The sequence below is a fragment of the Castor canadensis genome, chromosome X (assembly GCF_047511655.1).
Source record: "Castor canadensis chromosome X, mCasCan1.hap1v2, whole genome shotgun sequence".
NCBI classification, from domain to species: domain Eukaryota; kingdom Metazoa; phylum Chordata; class Mammalia; order Rodentia; family Castoridae; genus Castor; species Castor canadensis.
Genome location: NC_133405.1, coordinates 108,660,971 through 108,683,851, shown reverse-complemented (window position 1 = coordinate 108,683,851; position 22,881 = coordinate 108,660,971). Strand labels below are relative to the sequence as shown.

Here is a 22,881-nt window from a genome sequence, read left to right as displayed (position 1 = left end):
CTTGGCTTGTTTACCTCCACATGCTGATGATGAGTATTTTTTTTTTAAGTTCAATGTGGAGACTTGAAACTTGAATGTCCCTTCCAACTTTTATATTAAAAATAAAAAGACAAGAAAATTGAAGATCGTTTTTCATCTGTACAAGGAGTACTAATGGATCGTCTTAAATTGGTCTAGAAAAAACCTTGGTGTGTGTTATGGACAATTAACTGTTAAAGTTACTGTAAGTTATCTGTATTTAGCAGAGTATTTTCATCTTGAGTGATCTGAGCTGAATCTGAAGACTATTAATAAGTTATGTTTGGAAGTTTTAACTTCAATGAAGTAATTATTTGCTGTGAAAGAAACAAACATTGAATTACTAAACAAAGATGATGCAATATCTTTTTTTTTATGAGGCGCCTGAGAATCAACCCAACTGAAACATTTCAATTCACTTGAATGAGAAACGTGTTTAGTATCAAAAGAGCCCAAGAAGACACTGGTGTGAAAGGTACAATCTCAGAGGTTGGTCAGTTACTGTAGCACACTTTCTGGTCACTTTGTACAATGTAGATTTGAAGTACAGTGGTGAAAACATTAAATGTGACATTTGAAAAAAAAAAAGAGGACACACAAAAACAACTCAATGAATCTCAAGAGGACATGGGTAAAAATCTCGAGAAGACACAAACAACTATATGGACTCAGAGGATTTCAACAAACTCTGAAACAAAACTAAGGAGATTATAAAAAAAGAGACAAATGAAATAAAGAAAATAGTACATTATAAGGAGCTCAACAAAGATATGGAAATTCTCAAAAAAAAAAAACCAGAAACCCTGGAAATAACAAGTTCCTAAGTCAAATAAAAAATACAGTTGAAAGCCACTGTGGCAGATTGGGAAAATGAATTCAACAGCATATCAAACATATCATACACCATGATCAAGTTAATTTCATCCTGGGGATGGTTCAACATATGCAAACCATCAAATGTAATATAGCATGTTAACAGAAGCAAGGACAAAAACCACATGAACATCTCAATAGATGCAGAAAAAGCCTTCAATAAAATTCAACATCCTTTCATGATGAAAGGTCTATTCTTCTAGGAAATAGAAGGACTGTATGTCAACATAATAATGGCTATATATGACAAGCCTATAGACATTATAATAAATGGGGAAAAAATGAAAACACTTCCTCTAAGGTCAGGAATGAGACAAAGGTGCCCACTCTCCCCACTTTTATTCAACATAGTCTTGGAATTTCTAAGCAAAGCAATAAGACAGGAAGAAGAAATAAAAGGAATACAAATAGGAAAGGAAGAAGTCAAACTATCCATGTTTGCATATGAGATTATCTCATACCTAAAAGACCTGAAAAACGCCAACAAAAAAATCCTGGACATCATAAATACCTTTGGCAAAGGAGCAGGATACAAAATCAATTTATAAAAATCAGTACCTTTTCTATACACCAACATTGAACAGACTAAAAAATATAGGAAAACAATTCTATTTACTATAGCCTCACAAAATAAAATATCTAGGAATAAACAAGAATGTGAAAGACCTCTACAATGAAAACTATAAACCACTGAAGAAAGAAATTAAAGAAGACTACAGAGGTGGAAAGATCTCCCATGCTCATGGATTGGCAGAATCAATATTGTGAAAATGGCTATTCTACAAAAAGCAATCTACATGTTCAATGCAATACCCATCAAAATTCCAATGACCTTCATCATAGAGATTAAAAAATCAAACTTAAAGCTCATTTGGATGCAAAAAAAGTATCGTAATACCTGAGTTCAGACTATACTCCAGAGCCACAGCAGTAAAAACAGCATGGTACTGGCACAAAAACAGATATGTAGACCAATGGAACAGAAGACCCAGATATGAATCCATGCAGCTATGCCCAAATGATTTTTGACAAAGGGGCCCAAAACATATGATATTGAAAAGATAGCCACTTCAACAAATGTTGCTGGGAAAAGTAGATTTCGGCATGCAGAAAACTGAAGCTAGATTCGTGTTTGTTATCCTGCACAAATATAAACTCAAAGTAGACTAAGGATCTTAATATCAGACCTGAAACTTTGAAGCTAATGCAGGGAAGATGAGGGAATACACTGGTATTAACAGACAATGAGTTCCTAAATAGAACACAAATTGCTAAGCAACTAAGGGAAAGGATTGGCCAATGGGACTACATGAAATTCAAAAGATTCTGCACAACATAAGAAATGGTCACCAAGTTGAAGAGGCTGCCTACAGAATAGGAGAAAATCTTTACCATCTACACACCTGACAAGTGATTAATAAACAGAATATACAGGGAGCTCAAAAAACTAAACTCTAAAAAAATCAATGACCCAATGAAGAAATAGGCAAATGAACTGAACAGAGCTTTTTTAAAGGAAGAAGTTCACATGGCCAAAAAACATAAAGAAATGCAAATCAAAACCACATTAAGATTCCACCTCATTCCTGTTAGAATGTCTATCAGCAAGAACACAAAGCAACAACTCCTGGCAAGGATGTGGGGAGAAAGGAATTCTCCATATACTGTTGGTGGGAATGTAAATTAGTATACCAACTATGGAAAACAATATGGAGGCTCCTCAAAAAACTAAAAATAGAACTGCCATATGATCCAGCAATACCACTTCTAGGAATATACAAGAAGGAATGTTAAGTCAGGTTATAATAAAAGCACCTGCATACCCATGTTTACTGCAGCATTATTCACAATAGCTAAGCTATGGAAACAGCCATGATGCCCCACTTCTGATGAATGGATTAAGAAAATGTGATATTATATACAATGGAATTTTATCCAGCCATACAGAAGAATGAAATTTTGTCATTTGCAGGTAAATGGATGGAAGTGGAGAATATCATCTTTAGTGAAATTAGCCAGAAAGCCAAAGGCCACATATTTTCTCTCATATATGGAATATAGACCTAATACAAATACAAGCAATATTATGAAAAACAGGTCATGCTAAGAGGAGGCACATTTGAGAAAGAAAGGGTCAAAGAAGGATGTTAAGAAGGCAAATAATGAATGTAGAGTTTTAAAACCTATTGAAATCACCATAAAGGGACTAAGGTAGAATGGAGAGAAATAGAGAGTAACCAATCCAGGTTATGTACACAGAACTGTCACAAAGAAATTCCCTGTACAGCTATCTTAAACAAACCAAAATGTCATTTTCATTTTTAAAAAATCAGAGAACAGGAGCGCAGAGCAGGTCCTGTCTGGGGCACTGGTACCAGTGGGAGGGGGGAGGAGGTGGGGAAAGGGTGTAGGAGGGTGAATATAGTGCAAATACAATGTATACATGTAAATGGAAAAATGAGACCTGTGGAAACTATTCCAGAAATGAGAAGAGAGGGGGAATAAAGGAGAATGATGGAGGGGGTGAGTTTAAGTATGATATATTTGATATACTGTAAAAACATTTGTTAATGTCACAATGTACCCCCTGCCAGAAGAAGAAATGATACTACCTTGAAGCCATTTTCTCATATGTAAAACTGGGACAATCTACAGCTCAAAAGTTCATTGTTTATGACAATACAGACAACATATGCAAAGCCCCTGAAATGGTATTTAATATACAGCATACACTTATAATACTGATTATTTAAAAATGGAGGGTAAGATGGATTTAATTTTGAGTTAGAATAAAAATTGCCTTGTTTCTGCAGTTGTTTTATACATGTTGGATAAGCTACAAATAGCAGAACACCCACAAAGTGCTTAAGCAATGATGTCAACTGTGTTTACTTATCAAGAAGCCTGTGTGATAGAAAATGGTAGGGTTGATGATTTTGACAGAAGTACTGGTCTATACTGGTGTCCTGCAATTCTCTTGGTCTTTTCTCATGCTTACAAGGAAACTGTCTCTGCCTCTGGCATCACAGCTTCATACCAGCATCCCAAGAAGGATGCTTACCACAAAAGTGAAATGCTTTCTTTTCACAAAGCTCTTTTTCTTTTATTAGGGAAGTAAAATATTCTCAGAAGATCAGATATGTCCATGTATTCCTTAGGCTAGAAGCAAGTCACAAGGCCACCCAGAAGCAGGACTAATAGAGCAAATACCTTGAAAGGAGAACATGTTTGCCATGTCTGATGTACATTGGTTACAAATTATTACTAGGTAGTAGGCACACTGTCACTACCCTCCCCCAAATCACTGTTGCCTTAGCAAGGAAGAGGGTGAAATGGCTTTCAGATAAGTAACTAACAGTATCTTCTGTATTTCCATTAACTGGACATGTAACATTACATCAGTATCATCCCAGACTAAATCCAAGTGGTTCATGGCTTGCCTTTCTTCCAGAGGGTGTCTATAGTAGGGAAATCAATGATCACACTGTAATGAGCATATTAGAAGCAGAAAAATAGTTGAAAATTTAAAAATATTTGGCAACTTTAGGTAAATTTAGGGCCTGTGACAAGTAACTATAAAACAGTGTGGGCAAACATTTTCTGTTAAGAACCAGATAATAAGTATTTTAGACTTTGTAGGACATAAGGTCTCTGTCTTACATACTGACTGTACCTTAATTGCAGGAACCCAATAACAGGCATTGTGTAAAGAATGGCCATGCATCTGTTCTAATGAAATTTTATTTACAAGAACAGATGGGCTGGATTTGGCATTTAGGTGATGTTTTTCCAGCTGATGGCTGTGATAAAACAAATGGGCTGCCAAAGTATTTATAAAATAGAATGATTAAAAGTATGTGTGTGTGTGTGTGTGTGTGTGTGCATGCGTGTATGTGTAGTTGTACCATGATTTTTGTAGATGAGGTTAAAAAACATTCTAGTAAAGGCAAACTAGCCAATTCCTGCAGGGATAGACAGGAAACAATGGGCAATGTCCCCTAGAGAAGCAGTGGGTGATCCTGGTATGGAGACTTATGCAATTGAAAACAGCATTCGACAAATGGAATACCTGTGAACTGTCTGGACAATAACCAACAGCACATGAAGTGGCTGAGGAGAGTGACCAAACAATACTGGGTAAAGGCTTTCCTTAGGGGGAAGGGGTGGAATGGCAAAATTTTGTCCAGGAGATTAGAACAACATGGCAGTGTGGGAAGGATTTCTTGGATTTGAGTGTTGCACCACAAGACGGCATAAGAAATGAACCAGAGATTTGATTTTGCAGCCAGTGGGGAAGGAATGTGACATTTAGCTCTGTAGTAGGTATAGCAAAAAACAGCAGTGTTGAGAAACTAGTTACACATATGGCAAAACTGAGCTGTTTGTAGATAAACACAGGTTAGAAACAAGAAAGCTCAAGGACCCAGGAAGTAAAATAAGGTTTGCAGAGCAGATTTAGGTGACATCATCTCAACTCAGATAGAGAAGGGAAGATCAATGCAGCTATCTCCATCTTTATGTTCAGCAAGAGAAGATTTTAAGGATTTTAGGCAAGATGCAAAATGTAGTGAAAGTACTAGGACAGTTTATTAAGGGAAGTAAAGATTTTTTTTAGCATTACTGGGCATTTTTTAGCATTTTTAGGGAGACTTTTATAAATCTATCAAGATGGCATTGGGTTTTTATCAATTGTATCTCATCATAAAACGTACAGCAAACCTTTTGTGACGTTTTTGCTCTTTTGGTTTTGTTCCTATTTGTCTATATATTTTACTTTAAGACAAAACCTTATTTTACCATGTAAAAGCCTTTTTATCCAGAGAATGTCCTCTTATAACTTTTTATGTCTCTTCATGTCTTACCACATTTCATTAATTGTATCTTAGTGTAAACCCTAATACAATCCTTTTGTGACGTTGCTTTTAAGCCTTTTGGTTTCATCTTACATGCCTGTTTTCATTTTGGAACAATCCTTTGCTTTTTAGAAAAAAACCTTATTTTACATACAAAATTCTTTTTTATAGAAAAATGCTCTTTTTGTAACTTAAAAAAATCTCTTTATCTCCTACTTAATATTAATAGTTCCTTTTTCCCTTGTCATTTGTCCACATATGATTGCAGATTATAAGCAAACTTTGCTGCTGCTTAGAGTTTTAAAAGGGTGTCTTTACACATTTTTCCCCTTTGGTCTTACATGAGTCTAAGGGTTACACATGTTATATTCCACTAAGATAACAAAACTTTTAAATGACCTTGAACAGTAAAACTTTCTTATTGCATGCAAGAAGAAGACAGAAAAATACACAGACAGCCCAAAATCTTTATGTGTTAACCCTGCAGATACAGATTAGGATATAAAAGGCAAATTGATGAAAATTATGTTTGTTTTTAAGACATGGGAGAGAAGAGGAGGAAGAATTAGAGAGCAACCACAGAGCAGTGGGATGGAACAGAGGAGTTATTAGTCATCTACAATGTCCTAAGAATCTAGAAGCTCTGGGGAATGGGCCAAACACATCTGGCATTACTCCCAAAGGTCCAAATTCTATGAGCTATGAGAGAAACATGAAGGCTGGACATAGGGGACCACATACCGCTTGCAGCAATTGTAGGAAAGATCAAGTCTGAGGATGGTAATTTAATTGAGGGTGCTGTTTAGAGGCCAAGATGTTCCACTCTACCAGTTTGTAGATTGGGCAGGCCACATTACAAAAAAGGCCAGGAATTTTTTTTTTTTAAGAATCTGTGGATCAAATTTTGCCCAATGTTGAAAAATGTAACCCAGAGGTGATCAGAGGGGATTGAGGTGATTTGACTCATGTTGGTGAGGTGTGTTTCAGTGACCATAAGTGTTGTTGGGGAGTCTCACTGGGAGAGAATGGCTCAAGCCATCCTCAAGGAACCTGAGGTATAACTTCTGATAGAGATGTCTCAACTAGTCAGAAGACCCTCCAAAAATTGTATGAGTGCAACGTTCAGAAATAAAGGAACCTGAAAGACCAAGTGCAATCCTCATGGATGAGAAGACTTGATAGCAGGGTGATCAGTCCTGCCTGAGAAAGAGGATGGAAAATGGGATTACTCATCACTGGCACTGTACTGTTCTCTAAGGGGACAGAGATGATGATATCAGAGAAAGGTCAGGAAGGATTTGAAAGTGAAAGTAAAGGCAGAGGAATAGTTACCCACAGTGTAAACAGATTCACCCAGTATAAAATGCCGTGTGTTGGAAGTTGGGATAATAAAGGATGCAGATTCTTTACCTTTGCAAACTATGGGCTTGCAGGCTCCTCTTCCCCTGACCTTTGGGTCTCATCAGAGAACCACTCTGGCCAGAGACCTGCAATTATCAGAAGTAGGACATTCCACTGAAGAGACTGTATAAGGGTCAGATCCTTCACCCCTAAGGACGTTGGACTGACATTCAAGAAGACCTTTGGGTCCCACCAGGAAGTCACCCTGGCCAGAGGTCCACAATTTTCCTTAGGTATGAATGCAGTACTGCCTAAGGTTCCGACGTGAAAAAGACAATGATCCCTGTATGGGGTGACCAAAATGCCAGGAATTTTCAGTGTCACAGGTTGGTAAAAGAATTTACTATGACAAGCAAGTACAACAAGCAAGAAGTTTATTAGGACACAGAGAAACAGTGGGCAGCTGAGCACAAGGGATGGTTGCTGGTGCTCCACTATGAAGGTTGGGACAGGTTTATTTATTTAAAGCAAAGTGAAAGTGAAGTAAAAGTGCACCCTAAACAGGAGGGTGAGCAGACTCAAGAAGGAGCACTGTACTGGGGATACTGAGACCTCAAGCTTTTATTGGGTCTATATAGATAGGAGTGGTAATCCTAGAAAAATGGGTTTATAGGTCATTAACTCTCAGACAGTGGGCTCATCAACTCCTCCCACATGTCACGTGAGTAGAGTTTTTGGCCTTAGATGGTCACACTGAGGCTGTTACTTTCTATGCACTCCAGGAGTTGTGGCTCAGCAAGACCTTACTGTATGTTACAAGCCATTCTGTTAACATCAGCAGTCTAGAATGTGATTCCTAATCAACATCTAAGCCATGGTTCTCAGCCATCAGGTTTCCTAACTCTCTGCTTAGTCTTCATCAGTATGGATTTTTCTCTCAATATAGAAGTAAAAGTAAAATGATGGTGGCAATGATGGTGATGACAATGATAAAGGATAGCTAACCCGTAAGTACTTAGTATATGTCAGGCACTCCTCTAAGTGATTTATATATATTAACTCATTTAATCTCAATAACCTAGTGGGGTTGATGCTTTTATTATCCTCATCTTATGTATGAGGAAACCAGGCTCAAGAAGTTAAAGTGTTCATTCAAGTTCACCCAACATAATAAGTAGCTAATCTAGAATTTGAAGCCAGGCAATTTGATGTTCAGAAATCACTATAGCAAACTGCCTCTCCACTCTCCAAAACAAAGAAATGAGAAGGATCCATCATGAACTGACAATTTTAAATAATCTAAAATAGATGATTCTTTGTTCTTCCTCAGATTTAGGAAAGAACAGTTTACTGACATACATATATGGGGGGAAGAAAGGATACAGGGAGATGTTATGGCTTGAATATGAAATGTCCCTCACAGACTCATATATTGGGGGATGGTATGCCAGCTGATGGGCTTTTGGGAAGTGACAGGACCCTGAGAGTTCTGACCTAATGAATGGATTAATTCTTTGATGGTATTATTGTTAGGTATTGAAAAGTAGGAGGTGGGGCCTAGTTTAGAGGAAGGCTACTGGGGGCTTACCCTAGCAAGATATATTTTATTCCAGTTCCTTTTTTTCCCCTCTCTGCTTTCCAGCCACTATTAGGTAAGCAGCTCTACTCCACCACGCCTTCTGCCTTGACATTCTGTCTTACCTCAGACCCCTAAACAGGGAGCCAGTGGACCACAGACTGAAACCTCTAAAACTACAAGTAAAAAATAAATCCTTCCTACTTTAAATTCCTTCTGTTTGCAGTGACAAAAAGTCAGACTAACACAGAGGTTCTCAAAACAAACAGAGAAAGAAACACAGTGAGAAGAGAGACCAGATTAGACTAATGAGAATTAAGGGGAAAGTTTTTTTGGAAAATTAACCAAAAGAGCCATTATTCTCATTTTTTAAGAAAAGGTTAAAATACAGTCACACAATTTGGAAGGTAAACATTCATATTTTATCCAATCTTCAAACCAATCAGTTAGCTATAAAAAAACTCAAGATACTCTTGAAACTTTGAATATTGCATATGAAATCTATAATTTTTATCTTTTATTTGTAATCCACAGGTAAAACAAAAGAAATGAAATGTTTTTTCACAGACATGGATAATCTTGGAGTCTACATACAGAGTTCATTTTTTTTAATTATTCATATGTGCATACAAGGCTTGGTTCATTTCTCCCCACTGCCCCCACCCCCTCCCTTACCACCCACTCCGCCCCCTCCCTCTCCCCCCCACCCCCTCAATACCCAGCAGAAACTATTTTGCCCTTATTTCTAATTTTGTTGTAGAGAGAGTATAAGCAATAACAGGAAGGGACAAGGGTTTTTGCTGGTTGAGATAAGGATAGCTATACAGGGAGTTGACTCACATTGATTTCCTGTGCATGTGGAGTCTACATACAGAGTTCATCTTAAGAAGAGAACAGATTGAGAGAGAAGACAGAATTTTCAAAGGAAGGAAAAAAATACACGTGTATCATTTCCTTAAGAAATCCTCTTTGTTCTGGTAAATATTTTTCTGCACATAAAAAGGCAAGGTAAAGTGGGAACTCTTCTCCACATCCTCAAAGGAGAAACCAGAGCTAAACTGCGATCAAGAACAGGCCAATTTGGGAGTACACAGGGAGAGGACATTAGGGTGAGGTCTAGAATAAGGTAAAGGTCAAAGTGAGAGCAGTAGCTCTCTGGGTATTCTAATGCCTAACAAATCCCTCAATGTTAGCTCTCCTTTGTGTGAGGTAGACTCCATCATAGTGTCTCTACACTTTTTTTGGTAAGCTTATATAGTTCTATGACTTTAGCACCATTTATAGGATGATGTGTGCCAGAGATCTAGTTGAATACTTTATATCCACCTGAGTTGAAGGGGGTAAAGAGAAGGCTTATTCATTTTTTCCAGTCTCATGTGGTTCATTCACATTTTTATGTGTATAGGAATATCAAATTTTATATAATAGGTTTTCCTTATCCCTCCAACCTAGGTTTTCTCATTGCAAATATCCCTAGATAAAAAATAGCAACACCATCAAGCTACATGCTCCAGGCCAAAACACAAAGCTAGGTTTTCTCCATCTCCTACTCCTAACTACCCATCCATGAACAAATCTTATTGACTTGTTCAAACTCCATCAGGAATTTGCCTACTTTTCCACATTTTCTTAGCCAACACTTTTAGTCACACTAGTTTCTCTCCTAGACAGGATACTAGACTGGATTGAGAGACGCCTAGAAAACTGACAAAGTACACTTTTTTTGTGTGTGTGGTGGTGGCGGTACTGGGGTCTGAGCTCAGAGTCTTGCGCTTGCTAGCAGGTGCTCCACCTTTTGAGTCACATAGCCAGCACCCCCCCTCATTTTTTTTACTTTAGTTATTTTTCAGGTATGGTGTCTTGCTTTTTACCCCAGTGCTGCCCATGATTATCTGGATCTCCCTTTCAGAGTAGCTGGGATTACAAACTTTTGACATGATGTCCAACCTGCAAAGCACACTCTTGAGTGTGTGTATGTGAGGTTGTTTACAAAGAGGATTGCCATGTGGGTCAAAAAAACAAGTGGGGAAGGCCTGCCCTGATGTTAGTGGCACCTTTAAATAGGGGGAAACAAAAAGCTGAAGAAGTGGGAAGATTTCATGTGTACACTCTACTATTCTTGAGTGGGTATGTTTTTGCTGCTGCTATTGCCTGTGGGCATCAGATTCTAGATTCTTCAGCCTTTGAAACTGCACTTGCAGCAGGAAGCTTGCAGGCTTTCATTCTCAGACTGAGGCCACATCATTGATTCCTTGTTTTTGGGATCCCAGCTTCTTGGGCTGTGCAGTTACTAGTTTCCCCAACTCACCAGCCTACGGATGGCTATTTGGGGACTACTCAACTTCTGATCATATGCAAATCTAATAAATCTCTTCTTATAATTAAATATAGAATATTCTGTTGGTTCTATTTCTTTAAAGAACCCTAACAGTTTCCAAACTCATCTCCCACTTTCAATGGCCCTCACCCTTCTACATTATTAAAAGCAGCCTGAGTCACAGGTTTAATGCACAGGAGAATTTACTCTTTCATGTTCAATATCACAAATATGACCTTAACCCATGGCCTCGTATTTTTCAGTCCTTCTAGTGAGGTAATATTGGGTTTTGGGTATCAGGTCACTTTAGTGGAAGAAATGATTTGGGAAGAAATAAAGGACAGCCTAGGCTACATAGTGAGTTCCAGGCCATTCAGCACTAACTAGCAACACCCTGTCTCAAATTAAATAAATAAATTTTATTGGAAGAAATAATATTAAAGAATGAAATCCTGACAAACCATAAATGCAAGTTTTGCAACATGAACACCCAGTACTGGTGACCACAAGAATTCAATCTGGAGTCTATGGGGGATCCAGCCTAAGTCTGATTTCCTGTTTGCACTGGGGACCAGGGTGAGCTAATAAAAGAGATACAATGCCATGCCATGTTCTAGGGCTTCCATCAGGTCACTTTAATGGAATATATGGTACATTTGGAAAGAAAAAGAAATGGAAATATTCTGAAGGCACTATGCATGCCCCAATGGTGATAACAGTGAATTAATTATCCTGTGTCTATAGTGAAAGTAGGCTAAGGCCCAGTCCCATTATCACTGTGACTGAGAGTGGCCTGGTCAAAGAGGTTCGCTGCCATGCCTTCTTCCCAGGACTCTTTCCTGTAACCTAGATTCAAGAAACTGACACTTGCATATTTTACTAAACAAACTCTTGAGGTAAAATTGAAGTTCCTTTTCTTTAATTGCTGGAGGGTACAAGGGATTGAACTCAGGGATTCACATACTGGTCAACAATCATTGAGGAATACCAAAGATTCCTTTTCTTTTAATCTCTGCTTAATCTTATTTCTTTCTCTTCTGCCCTAAAGGCACGTTTTTATTCTTTTACCATGCAGACACTGGGGCCTGAGACAATCCAACCATCACACCTCACCATACCTCATCACCCATGCCCACCTTTACCACCCATGCCCACCTTGCTTATAAGGGGAAGGGTAATTTGGTATTTTCCAGGAAGGAGCCTGTGGATTGAGTCCCCTCTTCTCCCAACCTCTTGGAGACCCTGAGCTGCAAGAGGATTGGGCATGAATGTGTGAAAATGCCTGAAAACCTGTTTTAAACGTGCATGGGGATCTGCCCTCATTCTTTAGAGGTAAGAGTTTTGCACACACGAGTCAACCACTTGAATATTTGATTTTGCTTAGAACCAAATAACTTTACTGGAAACAATGGTCAAACATGGAAAAACAAGTGAACATGCTGTAAGGGTAATGTGCACCCGCTATCTGGTGGCCAGAGAAGACCTTGCGGTCATGGGGACAAGTTCCAGATCAGTTCATGTTTCTGTCACCCAGGGTGAGCCGGTCAAAGAGGTACTCGGTCAAGTCTTCTCCCAGGGCCCACATCTTGCGCAGGTCATTGAGGTAGCCGGCCAACTCCTCGAGGGTCTCCATCTGCTGGCACAGGCAGTGGCACCGCAGGAAGTCGCAGAGTTGCGGGTCGCTCTTGTTGGTGGCCATCTGGTGCAGCTCCAGGAGGTTCTCGGTAATTGTCATCTCCAGATGGAAGGCGCACTCCATGGCCTGGAGGCCACCAAGCCATTCATTACGTTCAGGCTTGGTGATGCGGCTCAAGAAGATGCGACCACCACGCCGGTTCTGCATTCGTAGAAGCTTCTCGGTGCGTGCCGTCCACTCGTGTGACTGGTGCAGGAAGAAGCGTGCGAAGTTCCCCAGGGCCACGTCGTCGCGGTCGAAATAGAAGGCCATAGACAGGTAGACATAGGAGGTGTACAGCTGCAGCTGGATCTGGGTATTGACAGCAGTTTCGCAGTCGGGGTGGTAATTCTGTCGCACTTGTGCAACGACAATGGCGGGTGTCACGGGCGCAGCAAGCAAGAAGGCAAAGGAGGAGCGGGAGCGTGGGCTGCGGAGTGGGCAGCGGCGCCGCTGCCGGCGGCGGGGCCCTCGTGGGAACCCCAGGGTGGGCAAGGGGGCGGCCACTGAAGGCCGGCTGCAGGCCAGACGAGTCTGAGGAGTCTCCACCGAGTTTGAGGGGAGTCTGAGACTGGTCTGAGGTGTAACCGGAAGTACGCAATTGTGGGGGTTGGCGAGTTCCTGTTGCGTGAGGGTCAGTGGTCAGGAGCGTTGGGGGTCAGAGGTCGGGGCTTGGGCGAACTGAGCTCCTTAAGGAACCCCAGCAACTCTGTATTGACTGGTCCATGTGTTTTGGAGGAGCCATTCATGAATAAAATGCAAACTTTTAAAATTAATCACCTAAATGGTTTCTTTATCAGGCTTTCTGAATACTGCCCAAGGTTGATTATTTCATTAAATGTAGTACTTTTTGTGATAATGTTCATTTAATATCATAAAGCTGGAAGCTCTTCTATCTGACTTCCATATCTATACTAATGACACTTCTGAGGAGAGGTCATGGGTCACTGGTCCAAGGCAGGGGCAACAGCTTCTGGGCAACTTTGCACTTGCCACCACTTAATTTTTAATTATGCAGTAATATTTTAGCATTCAAGTACTTTCTCTTGTATTCTATTGTTCTATTCTATCACAGCTCTTTTTCATTTCATATACTTATTGTCTTCCTCGTAATTGTGAGAATATGAATTTAATTTTTTGGCAAAGATGTCTTCTGTTTCTTGCATTATATCTGATTTTTCTTTCAGAATTAGTTCTATATATTCATCACGATTTCTTCTTCACATTCTACTTTACTAATAGACTTCTATGACGTGGAGGATGGCATGTGTCAATTAGGGAATGTTCTCCTTTGGGGATACATGGCATGGTGCTTACAGGTGAGATGGGCACCATCTCAGATGCAAATATTTGGACATACTCAGTATTGGAAGACTTTAATGGATCTATCTTTTAAGTGATAGGTGCTTCTGTTTTGTGTCCCTTCTGTGCCTTTCTGCAGTTGTCTGAAGTTCTGCTGTAATTTGGGTTCTTTTCCTGATTCACTGTCTTTGGAATCTAGTTTTGGGGGATGAAAGGAGTTTAAACACAGGTGCTTACTGACCTCTATAAGCAGGACTGTGAGAGGGTCAAAGTAAGAAAGGGGCAGGCAAATTTGCTGTTTAGAGAATAATTATTAATCTCACAGTTGAACTAGGCCCTTCTGAAGTTCTTTGATGTCACTGAATGCTGGCTTGAAATTTTTTTGAATGTGCTTCTGTAATCTGTTGCTAGTGTTTCCAGAAATGTGACAGCATCTGTTTTCATGTCTTCTAAAAACTTCTCACAAATTTTGGTCTGACAATGGTACTCTTTCATAAGTGCAGTTTCTTCTGTTTACCCACTGCCATGATTCTATTATTAGTTTTTAGATTTCCTTAAGTGCAAGTAATTTTCTGTATTGGTAATATATGTATATGTTTCAAAAGTCACATAGCTCTCCTCTCTGTAGGCAACTGGTGATTAGTTGCTACGGTCACAAAGAGAAAGAATAAGAAAGTAGTAATACTCAAGTGATAGAAGAAACTTTAAAATATATTCTCTAGAAACATGTTCTTCTCAACTTCATATGGGTTGTTTATCAAAATTGTCCATACTGTAGGCCATAATGGTCTCAATTAATCAAAAATATTGAAATAATACATTATTAGAAAGGGACAAATACCTCAAATCAGAAATCTAACATTCTACTCTGAGGTGCTGGATAAAAGAGCAATATATACTCAAATTAAGCAAAAGGAAGGAAATGCTTTTCAAAGGAGCAGAATTCAGGTTTTGTGACATTAAAAAAAGATAAATCTCTAGAAAGCATGATTAGTAAAAAAGATAGAAGACACAAATTGTCAATCAGAGAAACATTACTACAAATGATAAGAATAGTAATATTACCATGACTAATTTGATTTATCCCTAGTAATTGGGTATATTTTCATTCCTAAAAAACTGACATTCTTTAAGCAAGGAAGAAAGGATAAAATCATTTTTAGATCAGTGATCAACATTGTCTGCTCTCTTTATTAGTGACAGAATCAGGAAACTGACTTCTTTTCTCCCCAGGGGTGATTGTGGTAGGTCAATCAATGATCAAATTGCAATAAGCACAGTTATTTGGTACTGAGCAAAATCAAAAGTGTTCACTTGACTCACGTATGCAAAACTCTCACCTTTAATGAATGAGGGCAAATAGTCTACACAATGATATACAAATATAGCAACTATCAAAAAAGAAGAAAATTGGCATTTTCTGTTGGCTATCATGTCATTTGATGATATCACAGAAAGAATGGATTGTGTCTTTTTTCCTTTCCTTTTTGGGAGGGAGAGGTTTAATGTATTAGATTCAGGAACACAATTCACTGGGTAATAACTGGCTCCCCATCTCTAAATTCATAGGTAACCTCCTGCCAGCATGCTATAGAAAGCATATGAGGTCAAATTTCAGATGGAATAATAGATACCCTAAGCATATACCAAGCATTTGCTGTCCAAGGTTTCCACTCAAATCTCAGTTTCAGTGTGAGGATTTTATTGTTATCAATTACACTGATAGGTTGAAGCTCACTATTGGCTACATTAGCTACTTCCTAACTAGTTCAGTGTTGCCTATTCAGCAGCTAAGCTTCCCAAAGCAGCAGTACAATAGATGAGATGGTCATATTGGTCACTACTGGAGATGATAGGTTGGCCTGCCACTCTTTAATAGATTAAAAGATACTATTTGGACTCTAAGATGAATAACTAAGGGGAGCTCCTAGAAAGTGAGTTGTAGGTTACCTGCAAGAAGAGAACACTCATTTGTTACTTAGATGTCTGCTCTAGTGGTGGACTGGATGATCTGTACCACTCCTATCCCATATGGCAGGCCATGTGAAGGTTGGGGTAGATTTGAGGAATAAAGCAGCATAAAGAACAAGGTCAGTGATGGAACAGAACATTTACATTGATTTAAAAATGAGTACAGGCCAGGAACAGTGGCTCAATACTGTAATCCTAGCTACTTGGGAGGCAGAGATTGGGAGGATCACGATTCAAGGGCATCCCAGGCAAAAAGGTCATGAGACCCCCATCTCCACCAATGGTTGTATGGTGGCATGCACCTGTCATCAAAGCTATGAGAAGAAGCACAAATAGGAGGATTGTGTTCCAGGCCAAGAAAGGCATAAAGTGAGATCCTATCTAAAAAATAATCAATGCTGGGGGAGGGTCAAGATGGCAGAAGAGTGGAAGCTTCCTCCATCAAGCTCCATGAGTAAGAGTTTGGATAACAAGGAAGAGACTACATTTAGAAGTGCCAGACAGAAAGACCTCAGAGAAATATAAAAGAGTGACATCTGAAAAATATGGTGAATCAAAAAGACAACACAGGGAACAGTTTGCAGGACCAGCCCCAACTCCCTCTGGGGGGTGAGGGGAAGCCGAAACCTCTACCTCAAGGTAAACCAGGCAGCTGCCATGATAGAATGGGAGACTTAGCTCTGGAACAATAACTATGCTACCTGCAAACCCTAACTACAGTGTGGGGATATCCTGAGACAATAATTTCCCCTGCATGACAGGCCAGAGTCAGATTAGACAACTCCTCATTCCCCATACCTCCAAGAGGGGAAGGCCTCCTGGATTGAGTCTGACATGGCAGCAGAGAAGCTTTGACTTGCAATGAGCTGAAAAGTTAAAGGGAACTGGCGTAGGGAATTGGTGAGCCTGCCTAACTGCCTGAGGAAAATTTCCAAAACAAAGCACTTAAACTTCACTGGCAGAGAGCTCAGATATCTGAAGCTCATTGCAAGCAAGCGAACTTGGGGACTGAGCCATTCAGGAGATTTGAAAAATCACAGTCCAGAGAGTTCTGGGACTCCCAGCCACAGTGTCTGCATGGGAATCTGCCTCCAGAGGCAAACTTAGTGAGGGAGAGGGTCAGATGTGGCAATGCCAGCATTCTTGGCAGGAAAATAGCAAAAAATGTCTAGATGTCAGCTGCCCTGCCCAATCCTGCCACAGCAGATCCATAGAAGCTCAATTTAAAAAACAAAACACCCAGCCCCACTGATGAGAACTCAAGTTAGAACAGCTGCTGGACTACAAACAGACAAAGCAGCAAGTTTCAAACTCAGCAAGTCTAGGGATTTAAAATGTTGCAGCCTGGGGAGTTCCAGGTCTCCAAATACAGTGTCTCCCTGAGAGATTGCCACTAGAGTCAGATGTTGAAAGAGTGAGATTTTGACTGGGGCAATATGAACAGCAGCAAAAGGCCCAGAGGTTGGCAGCCCTACACTTTCAAGCTACCTATGCCTACTCACAGAGTGAGTGGCCTTGCCTGCTCAGATCTCTCTGCATTTTAGCAGGAAGTCTCACCCCTCTATCTATAGTGGCCTCAAAGACCCCAAACAACTCAGAGGGCAAAGCTCTTTGAGAGAATTGGCCAGGAAAGCATCAACTACCTGGCCCCAGCTACCCTCTCCTGAGGGCTCTGCCACAACCCAAGCTGGGTACAACAGAACATTAACAAAGATATGCTAGAACTACACAATACCATGGACAAAATGGACTTAACAGATATTTACAGAATGTTCCATCCTATGGCAGAAAATTACATATTTTCTCAGCAGCCCATGGAACTTTATCCAAAATAGATCACATTCTAGGTCATAAAGCAAACCTCAACAAATACAAAAAATTGAAATAATTCCCTGTATCCTAACAGACCATAATAGAGTAAAATTAGAAATCACTAGCAAGGAAAATCACAGGAACCATTCAAACTCATGGAGCCTGAAGAACACTTCTTTGAATGATCAATAAGTCACTGAAGAAATTAGGAAAGAAATTAAAAAAATTCCTAGACTCAAATGACAATGCAGATACAATTTACCAGAACCTGTGGGACACAACAAAGGCAATCTAACAGGGAAGTTTATAGCCATGTGTGCCCACATCAAATAATTAGAGATCTCAGATACATAATCTGATGATATACATCAAACTCTTAGAAAAACAAAGGCAAGCCAAGCCAAAAAGTAATAGACAGAAAGAGATTATAAAAATCAAGGCAGATATCAATGTATTGGAAACAAAAAGAATGATAAAATGAATCAATGAAACAAAATGTTGGTTCTTAGAAAAAATAAACAAGACAAGGTTTAGACAAACCTCTAGCTAAATTAACTAAAAGAAGAAAGGAGAAGACCCAAATAAATAAAGTCAGAGATGAAAAGGGAATATTACAACAAACATCAATGAAATTTAGAAGATCATACAGGAAAACTTCAAAAACCTATACTCCAGCAAACTGGAAAATGAAAAAGAAAAAGATAAGTTTCTTGACACATATGACCTACCAAAATTGAACCAAGAGAACATTAGCAGCTTAAACAGACCTAAAACAAACAATGATACTGAATAAAGAAAAGCCCACAACCTGATGGATTCACTGCTGAATTCTACCAGACTTTTAAAGAAGAACTAACACCAATGCTCCTCAAACAATTCCATATAGTACAAAAGGAAGGCATACTACTGGACTCATTCTATACAGCCAGCATTACCCTAAAACCAAAGCCAGGTACAGATGTATCAGGCTAATATCCCTGATGAACATAAATGCAAATATCCTCAATAAAATACTTGCTAACAGAATCCAATAACACATTAAAAAGATCATACACCATGATCAACTAGGTTTCATTCCAGGGATACAAGGATGGAACAACATACTTAAATCAATAAATGTAATAAAACACATAAACACAATCAAGGACAAAAACCACATCATCATCTCAAATAGATGCAGAAAAAGCCTTCAACAAAATTCAACATCCTTTCATGATAAAAGCTCTGAAGAAACTAGGAATAGAAGGAATGTTCCTCAACATTATAAAGGCTATATATCAAACTATAGCCAACATCATAGTAAATGGGGAAAAACTGAAACCATTTGCTCTAAAAACAGGAACAAGGCAGGGGTGTCTACTCTCCCCACTCTTACTCAACAAAGTACTAGAACTCCTAGCCAGAGCAGTAAGAAAGGAGAAAAGAATACAAAGGATTCAAATAGGGAAGGAAGAAGTCAAATTATCCCTATTTGCAGCTGATATGATCTTCTATCTGAAAGACCATAAAAACTCTACCAAAAAACTCTTACATCTCATAAACACATTCAGCAAAGTAGCAGGATATAAAATCAATACACAAAAATCAGCAGCATTTCTATACATAAACAATGAACAGTCTGAGAAAGAAATCAGGAAAACAATACCTTTCACAATAGCTTCAAAAAATTTAAATACCTAGAGCAAATTTAACAAAGGAGGTAAAAGACCTATACAATGAAAATTATAAATAACTAAGAAAGAAATCAGTGAAGACATTAGAAGATGGAAGGACATCCCATGTTGATCAATCAGCAGAATCAATATTGTGAAAATGGTTATACCACTGAACACAATCTGTAAGTTCAATGCAATCCCTATCAAAATTCAAAAGACATTCTTCACCAAAATAGAAAAGTTAGTTTTAAAGCTCATATGGAAGCACAAAAGACCTTGAATAGCCAAGGTAACACTGATCCAAAAGAGCAACCCTGGAGGTATCACAATACTTTACTTGAAACTATACTACAGAGCCACGGTAATAAAAACAGCATGGCACTGGCACAAAAACAGACATGAAGACCAACAGAATAGAATAGAAGACCCTGACACAAACCCACACAACTACAGTCATCTGATTTTTGACAAAGGCGCCCAAAATATGCATTGTAGAAAAGATAGCTGCTATAACAAATGTTGCTGGGAAAACTGGATTTTAACCTGCAGAAGACTGAAACTATATCCCAATCTCTCACCTTGTACTAACATAAATTAAAAATGTATTAAAGATCTTAATGTAAGATGTGAAACAGTAAAATTAATCCATAAGGGATACATTGGACCACACAGGCATAGGTAATAACTTCATGAGTAGAACTCCAATAGCTCAGCAATGAGGAGAAAGGAATGACAAATGGGACTGCATGAAACTAAAGTTTCTCCACAGCAAAGGAAACAGTCACTAGACTGAATGACAAAGCCTATAGAATGGGACAAAATCTTTGCCAGCCACACATCTGACAAGGGATTAATAACCAGAATATACAGGGAGCTCAAAAAACTAACCCTGCAAAGAATCGACAAACCTACTGAATAAATGGGCAAATGAATAAACAGATAATTCTCAAAATAAGAAGTACAAATGGTCAAATATATAAATAAATGGTCAATATCCTTGGCCATAAAGGAAATGCATATCAAAATGACATTGAGATTCCACCTCATTCTTGTCAGAATTGCTATCATTAATAACACAAATAACAAGAAATGTTAGCGAGGATGGAGGAATACTTGTACACTGTTGATAGGAATGTAAATTAGTGCAACCATTATGGAAAATAATATGGAGGTTCCTTAAAAAACTACAACTAGAACTACCATACCATCCATCAATACCACTCCTGAGTATATATCTGAAGGAATGTGCACCAGGAGAGGACAGAGCCACATGCACACCCATGTTTATTGCAACACAATTTACAATCACTAAGCTTTGGAAACAGTCTAAGTGATTAGATAGATATGAGATCTGTTTGTCTCTAATCAACAGGATTTTCGACTATCAAACTAAATTATCTACACAAGGAGGGGTCTTTTTAGACACTGACTTATCATTTATGTAACCTTAAACTCTAGTGCAAGGAACAATATGGCCATGGGACCCTTGGGTTTCTACCAGATCAATGAAAAAAACTTCTGGCAAATTAATTATATCAAGATGCACTGAAGATTCTGAAATTCTGTATGTTTTTTCAGGTTAGTCATGGGTAAATAGCAGCATATTTGGAGGTTAAACAGGACATCATTAACTACACACTACTGCCTATAATATGCAGACATTATTACATCCATGGTGCAGCTGGTTTTACAAGTGACAAGAAATGGACCTATCCATCCTACCAGTACCCAGTCTCTGAGTTAAAATCTGTAAAAGGTTAACTGGGACTAGAAGAGAAAACCTGTTGAGTTGACTTCAGGTGAAGGTTAACAGACTGCTTGTGTGGGCCCGAGAGACTCCCACAGCAGCAAGTATAACACTTCATTAGTATTATACAGGCTGAAACCCTCTCAATTATGTTAGTACTATAACCTGATAAGAATGACTGAGACTACATACAATTTATTAATCTACAAAAGAGTTCAACTGCCAGAGACTAAAATTCACTACTAACTTTAGAATAACATCAACAATATGATCAATAAAAATTTACTTTAAATGATCATGTAAGAGACATTGTGGTATTTGCCTGCAAAAGTCAGATCTTCATTTGTTCAGTAGCTCAGAACACCAATTATATAAAATGACCTACTTTGGTCCTGTTTAACTTATTCTCAAAAGGTTCCAAAAGAAGTAAGGAAGACTTTTGGAGCCCCAGGAAACCAACCATTGCCATGTGTCTGAAGGAAAATGTATGTATTCAGTCCACCCTAGTGGACCTGGGATGAGTCTTGGGATAGTATGGGAAGATCCAGATGGAAATCCACAGGATAGGGCTGGAAGAGGGCCACAGTGATGCCTCAAGTTTGTCTCCTATATTCATTTGCCCAAACTTGACTTCCACCTTCCTTCCTGCATTCCCTCACTGGTGTTTAGTCACTAGGGTTGGGGGCAAAGTTCTAAATCTGGCTCAAGAGCCATCAGCAGGTCACGAGGCTAACTGAAACAGAAGTTTTCCTAACAGTGCTGGAGAATCTGAGTTTCTGCTTAAAATGAAATAAGTCACCTCTTGGAATTTAGTGATCAATTCCTAAAAAATCTCAGACTCTGAGCACTTCTTAAAATCACTATCCTCACCTACAAGTGTCTACATGCTCCCTCCTACCATGGACTATGAATTAAAATATTTCCAATGTAGCTTTTATAACATATCCTACTTTGAAGAGGCACTGAATATCTCTTTCTTTCCTAATAACATACAAAAATGTACATAGCAACACTTTAGAATAAGAGAGATTATTTTAAGAAGAAATTGCTGGGCTTAGATCTCAAATATTTGGATATTAATAACTTAGTTTCTAAAATACAGTCACAATCTGGGGGTGGAGTAGATGGAACATGGAGTGTACAAGGAATGAGATAAAGACTTTGGGTGATGCGCCCAGATAAGAAAGTCATCCAGAAATATCATTCACTGCAGACCTCTTTGATTATTCTACGTTGGTGGTTTTAGGTAAACTACTTGGCTTTAGAATATAATAAATCCTGCCACTTGCTATTTTCCTTAGTGTTACCATTTACATTACCATGGTATATTTGTTACAGTGAACCACTACTGGTCCATTAGTATTAAACAAACTTGGATTTCATTAGTTTTCCTACTGATGTCCTTTTGTTATGCACTCTAATTCATATTTCACTTAACCATCATGTCGCTTTAGTCTCCTTCTGGTCTGTGACTATTTTTCAGCCTTGACATTTATTTTCCATGACCTTGGCAGTTTTGAGGAGGAGTAGCCACTGTTATGATTTGTATCTTAATGTCCTCTCACAACTCATGTTGAAGGAAGTTAGGTCATTGGGGGTGTGCCCACAAGGCGAGCAGACCTGCTTGGCCACACTCCCTGTCATGATGTTTTGTTTTATGACAGGCCCAAAGCAATAAGGCCATAGTCCAAAACCTCTGAAACTGTAAGCCAAAGTAAATATTTTCTTCTTTTAAATTGAT

The 22,881-nt window shown here is 38.8% G+C and overlaps 2 protein-coding genes across 2 annotated transcripts in view; both read right to left on the bottom strand.

Annotated features, from left to right (window-relative positions):
- The window catches only part of Prrg1 (proline rich and Gla domain 1), a 110,001-nt gene that overhangs the window by 14,202 nt on the left and 72,918 nt on the right, over positions 1-22,881 (bottom strand). The window lies entirely within an intron of this gene.
- Positions 9,389-13,295, bottom strand: LOC109681932 (ferritin heavy chain-like; the record flags this gene model as incomplete). The annotated part of the gene is made up of 1 exon (XM_074063478.1): positions 9,389-13,295. A coding segment is annotated over one exon (807 nt), but the record flags the coding sequence as incomplete, so codon positions are not given.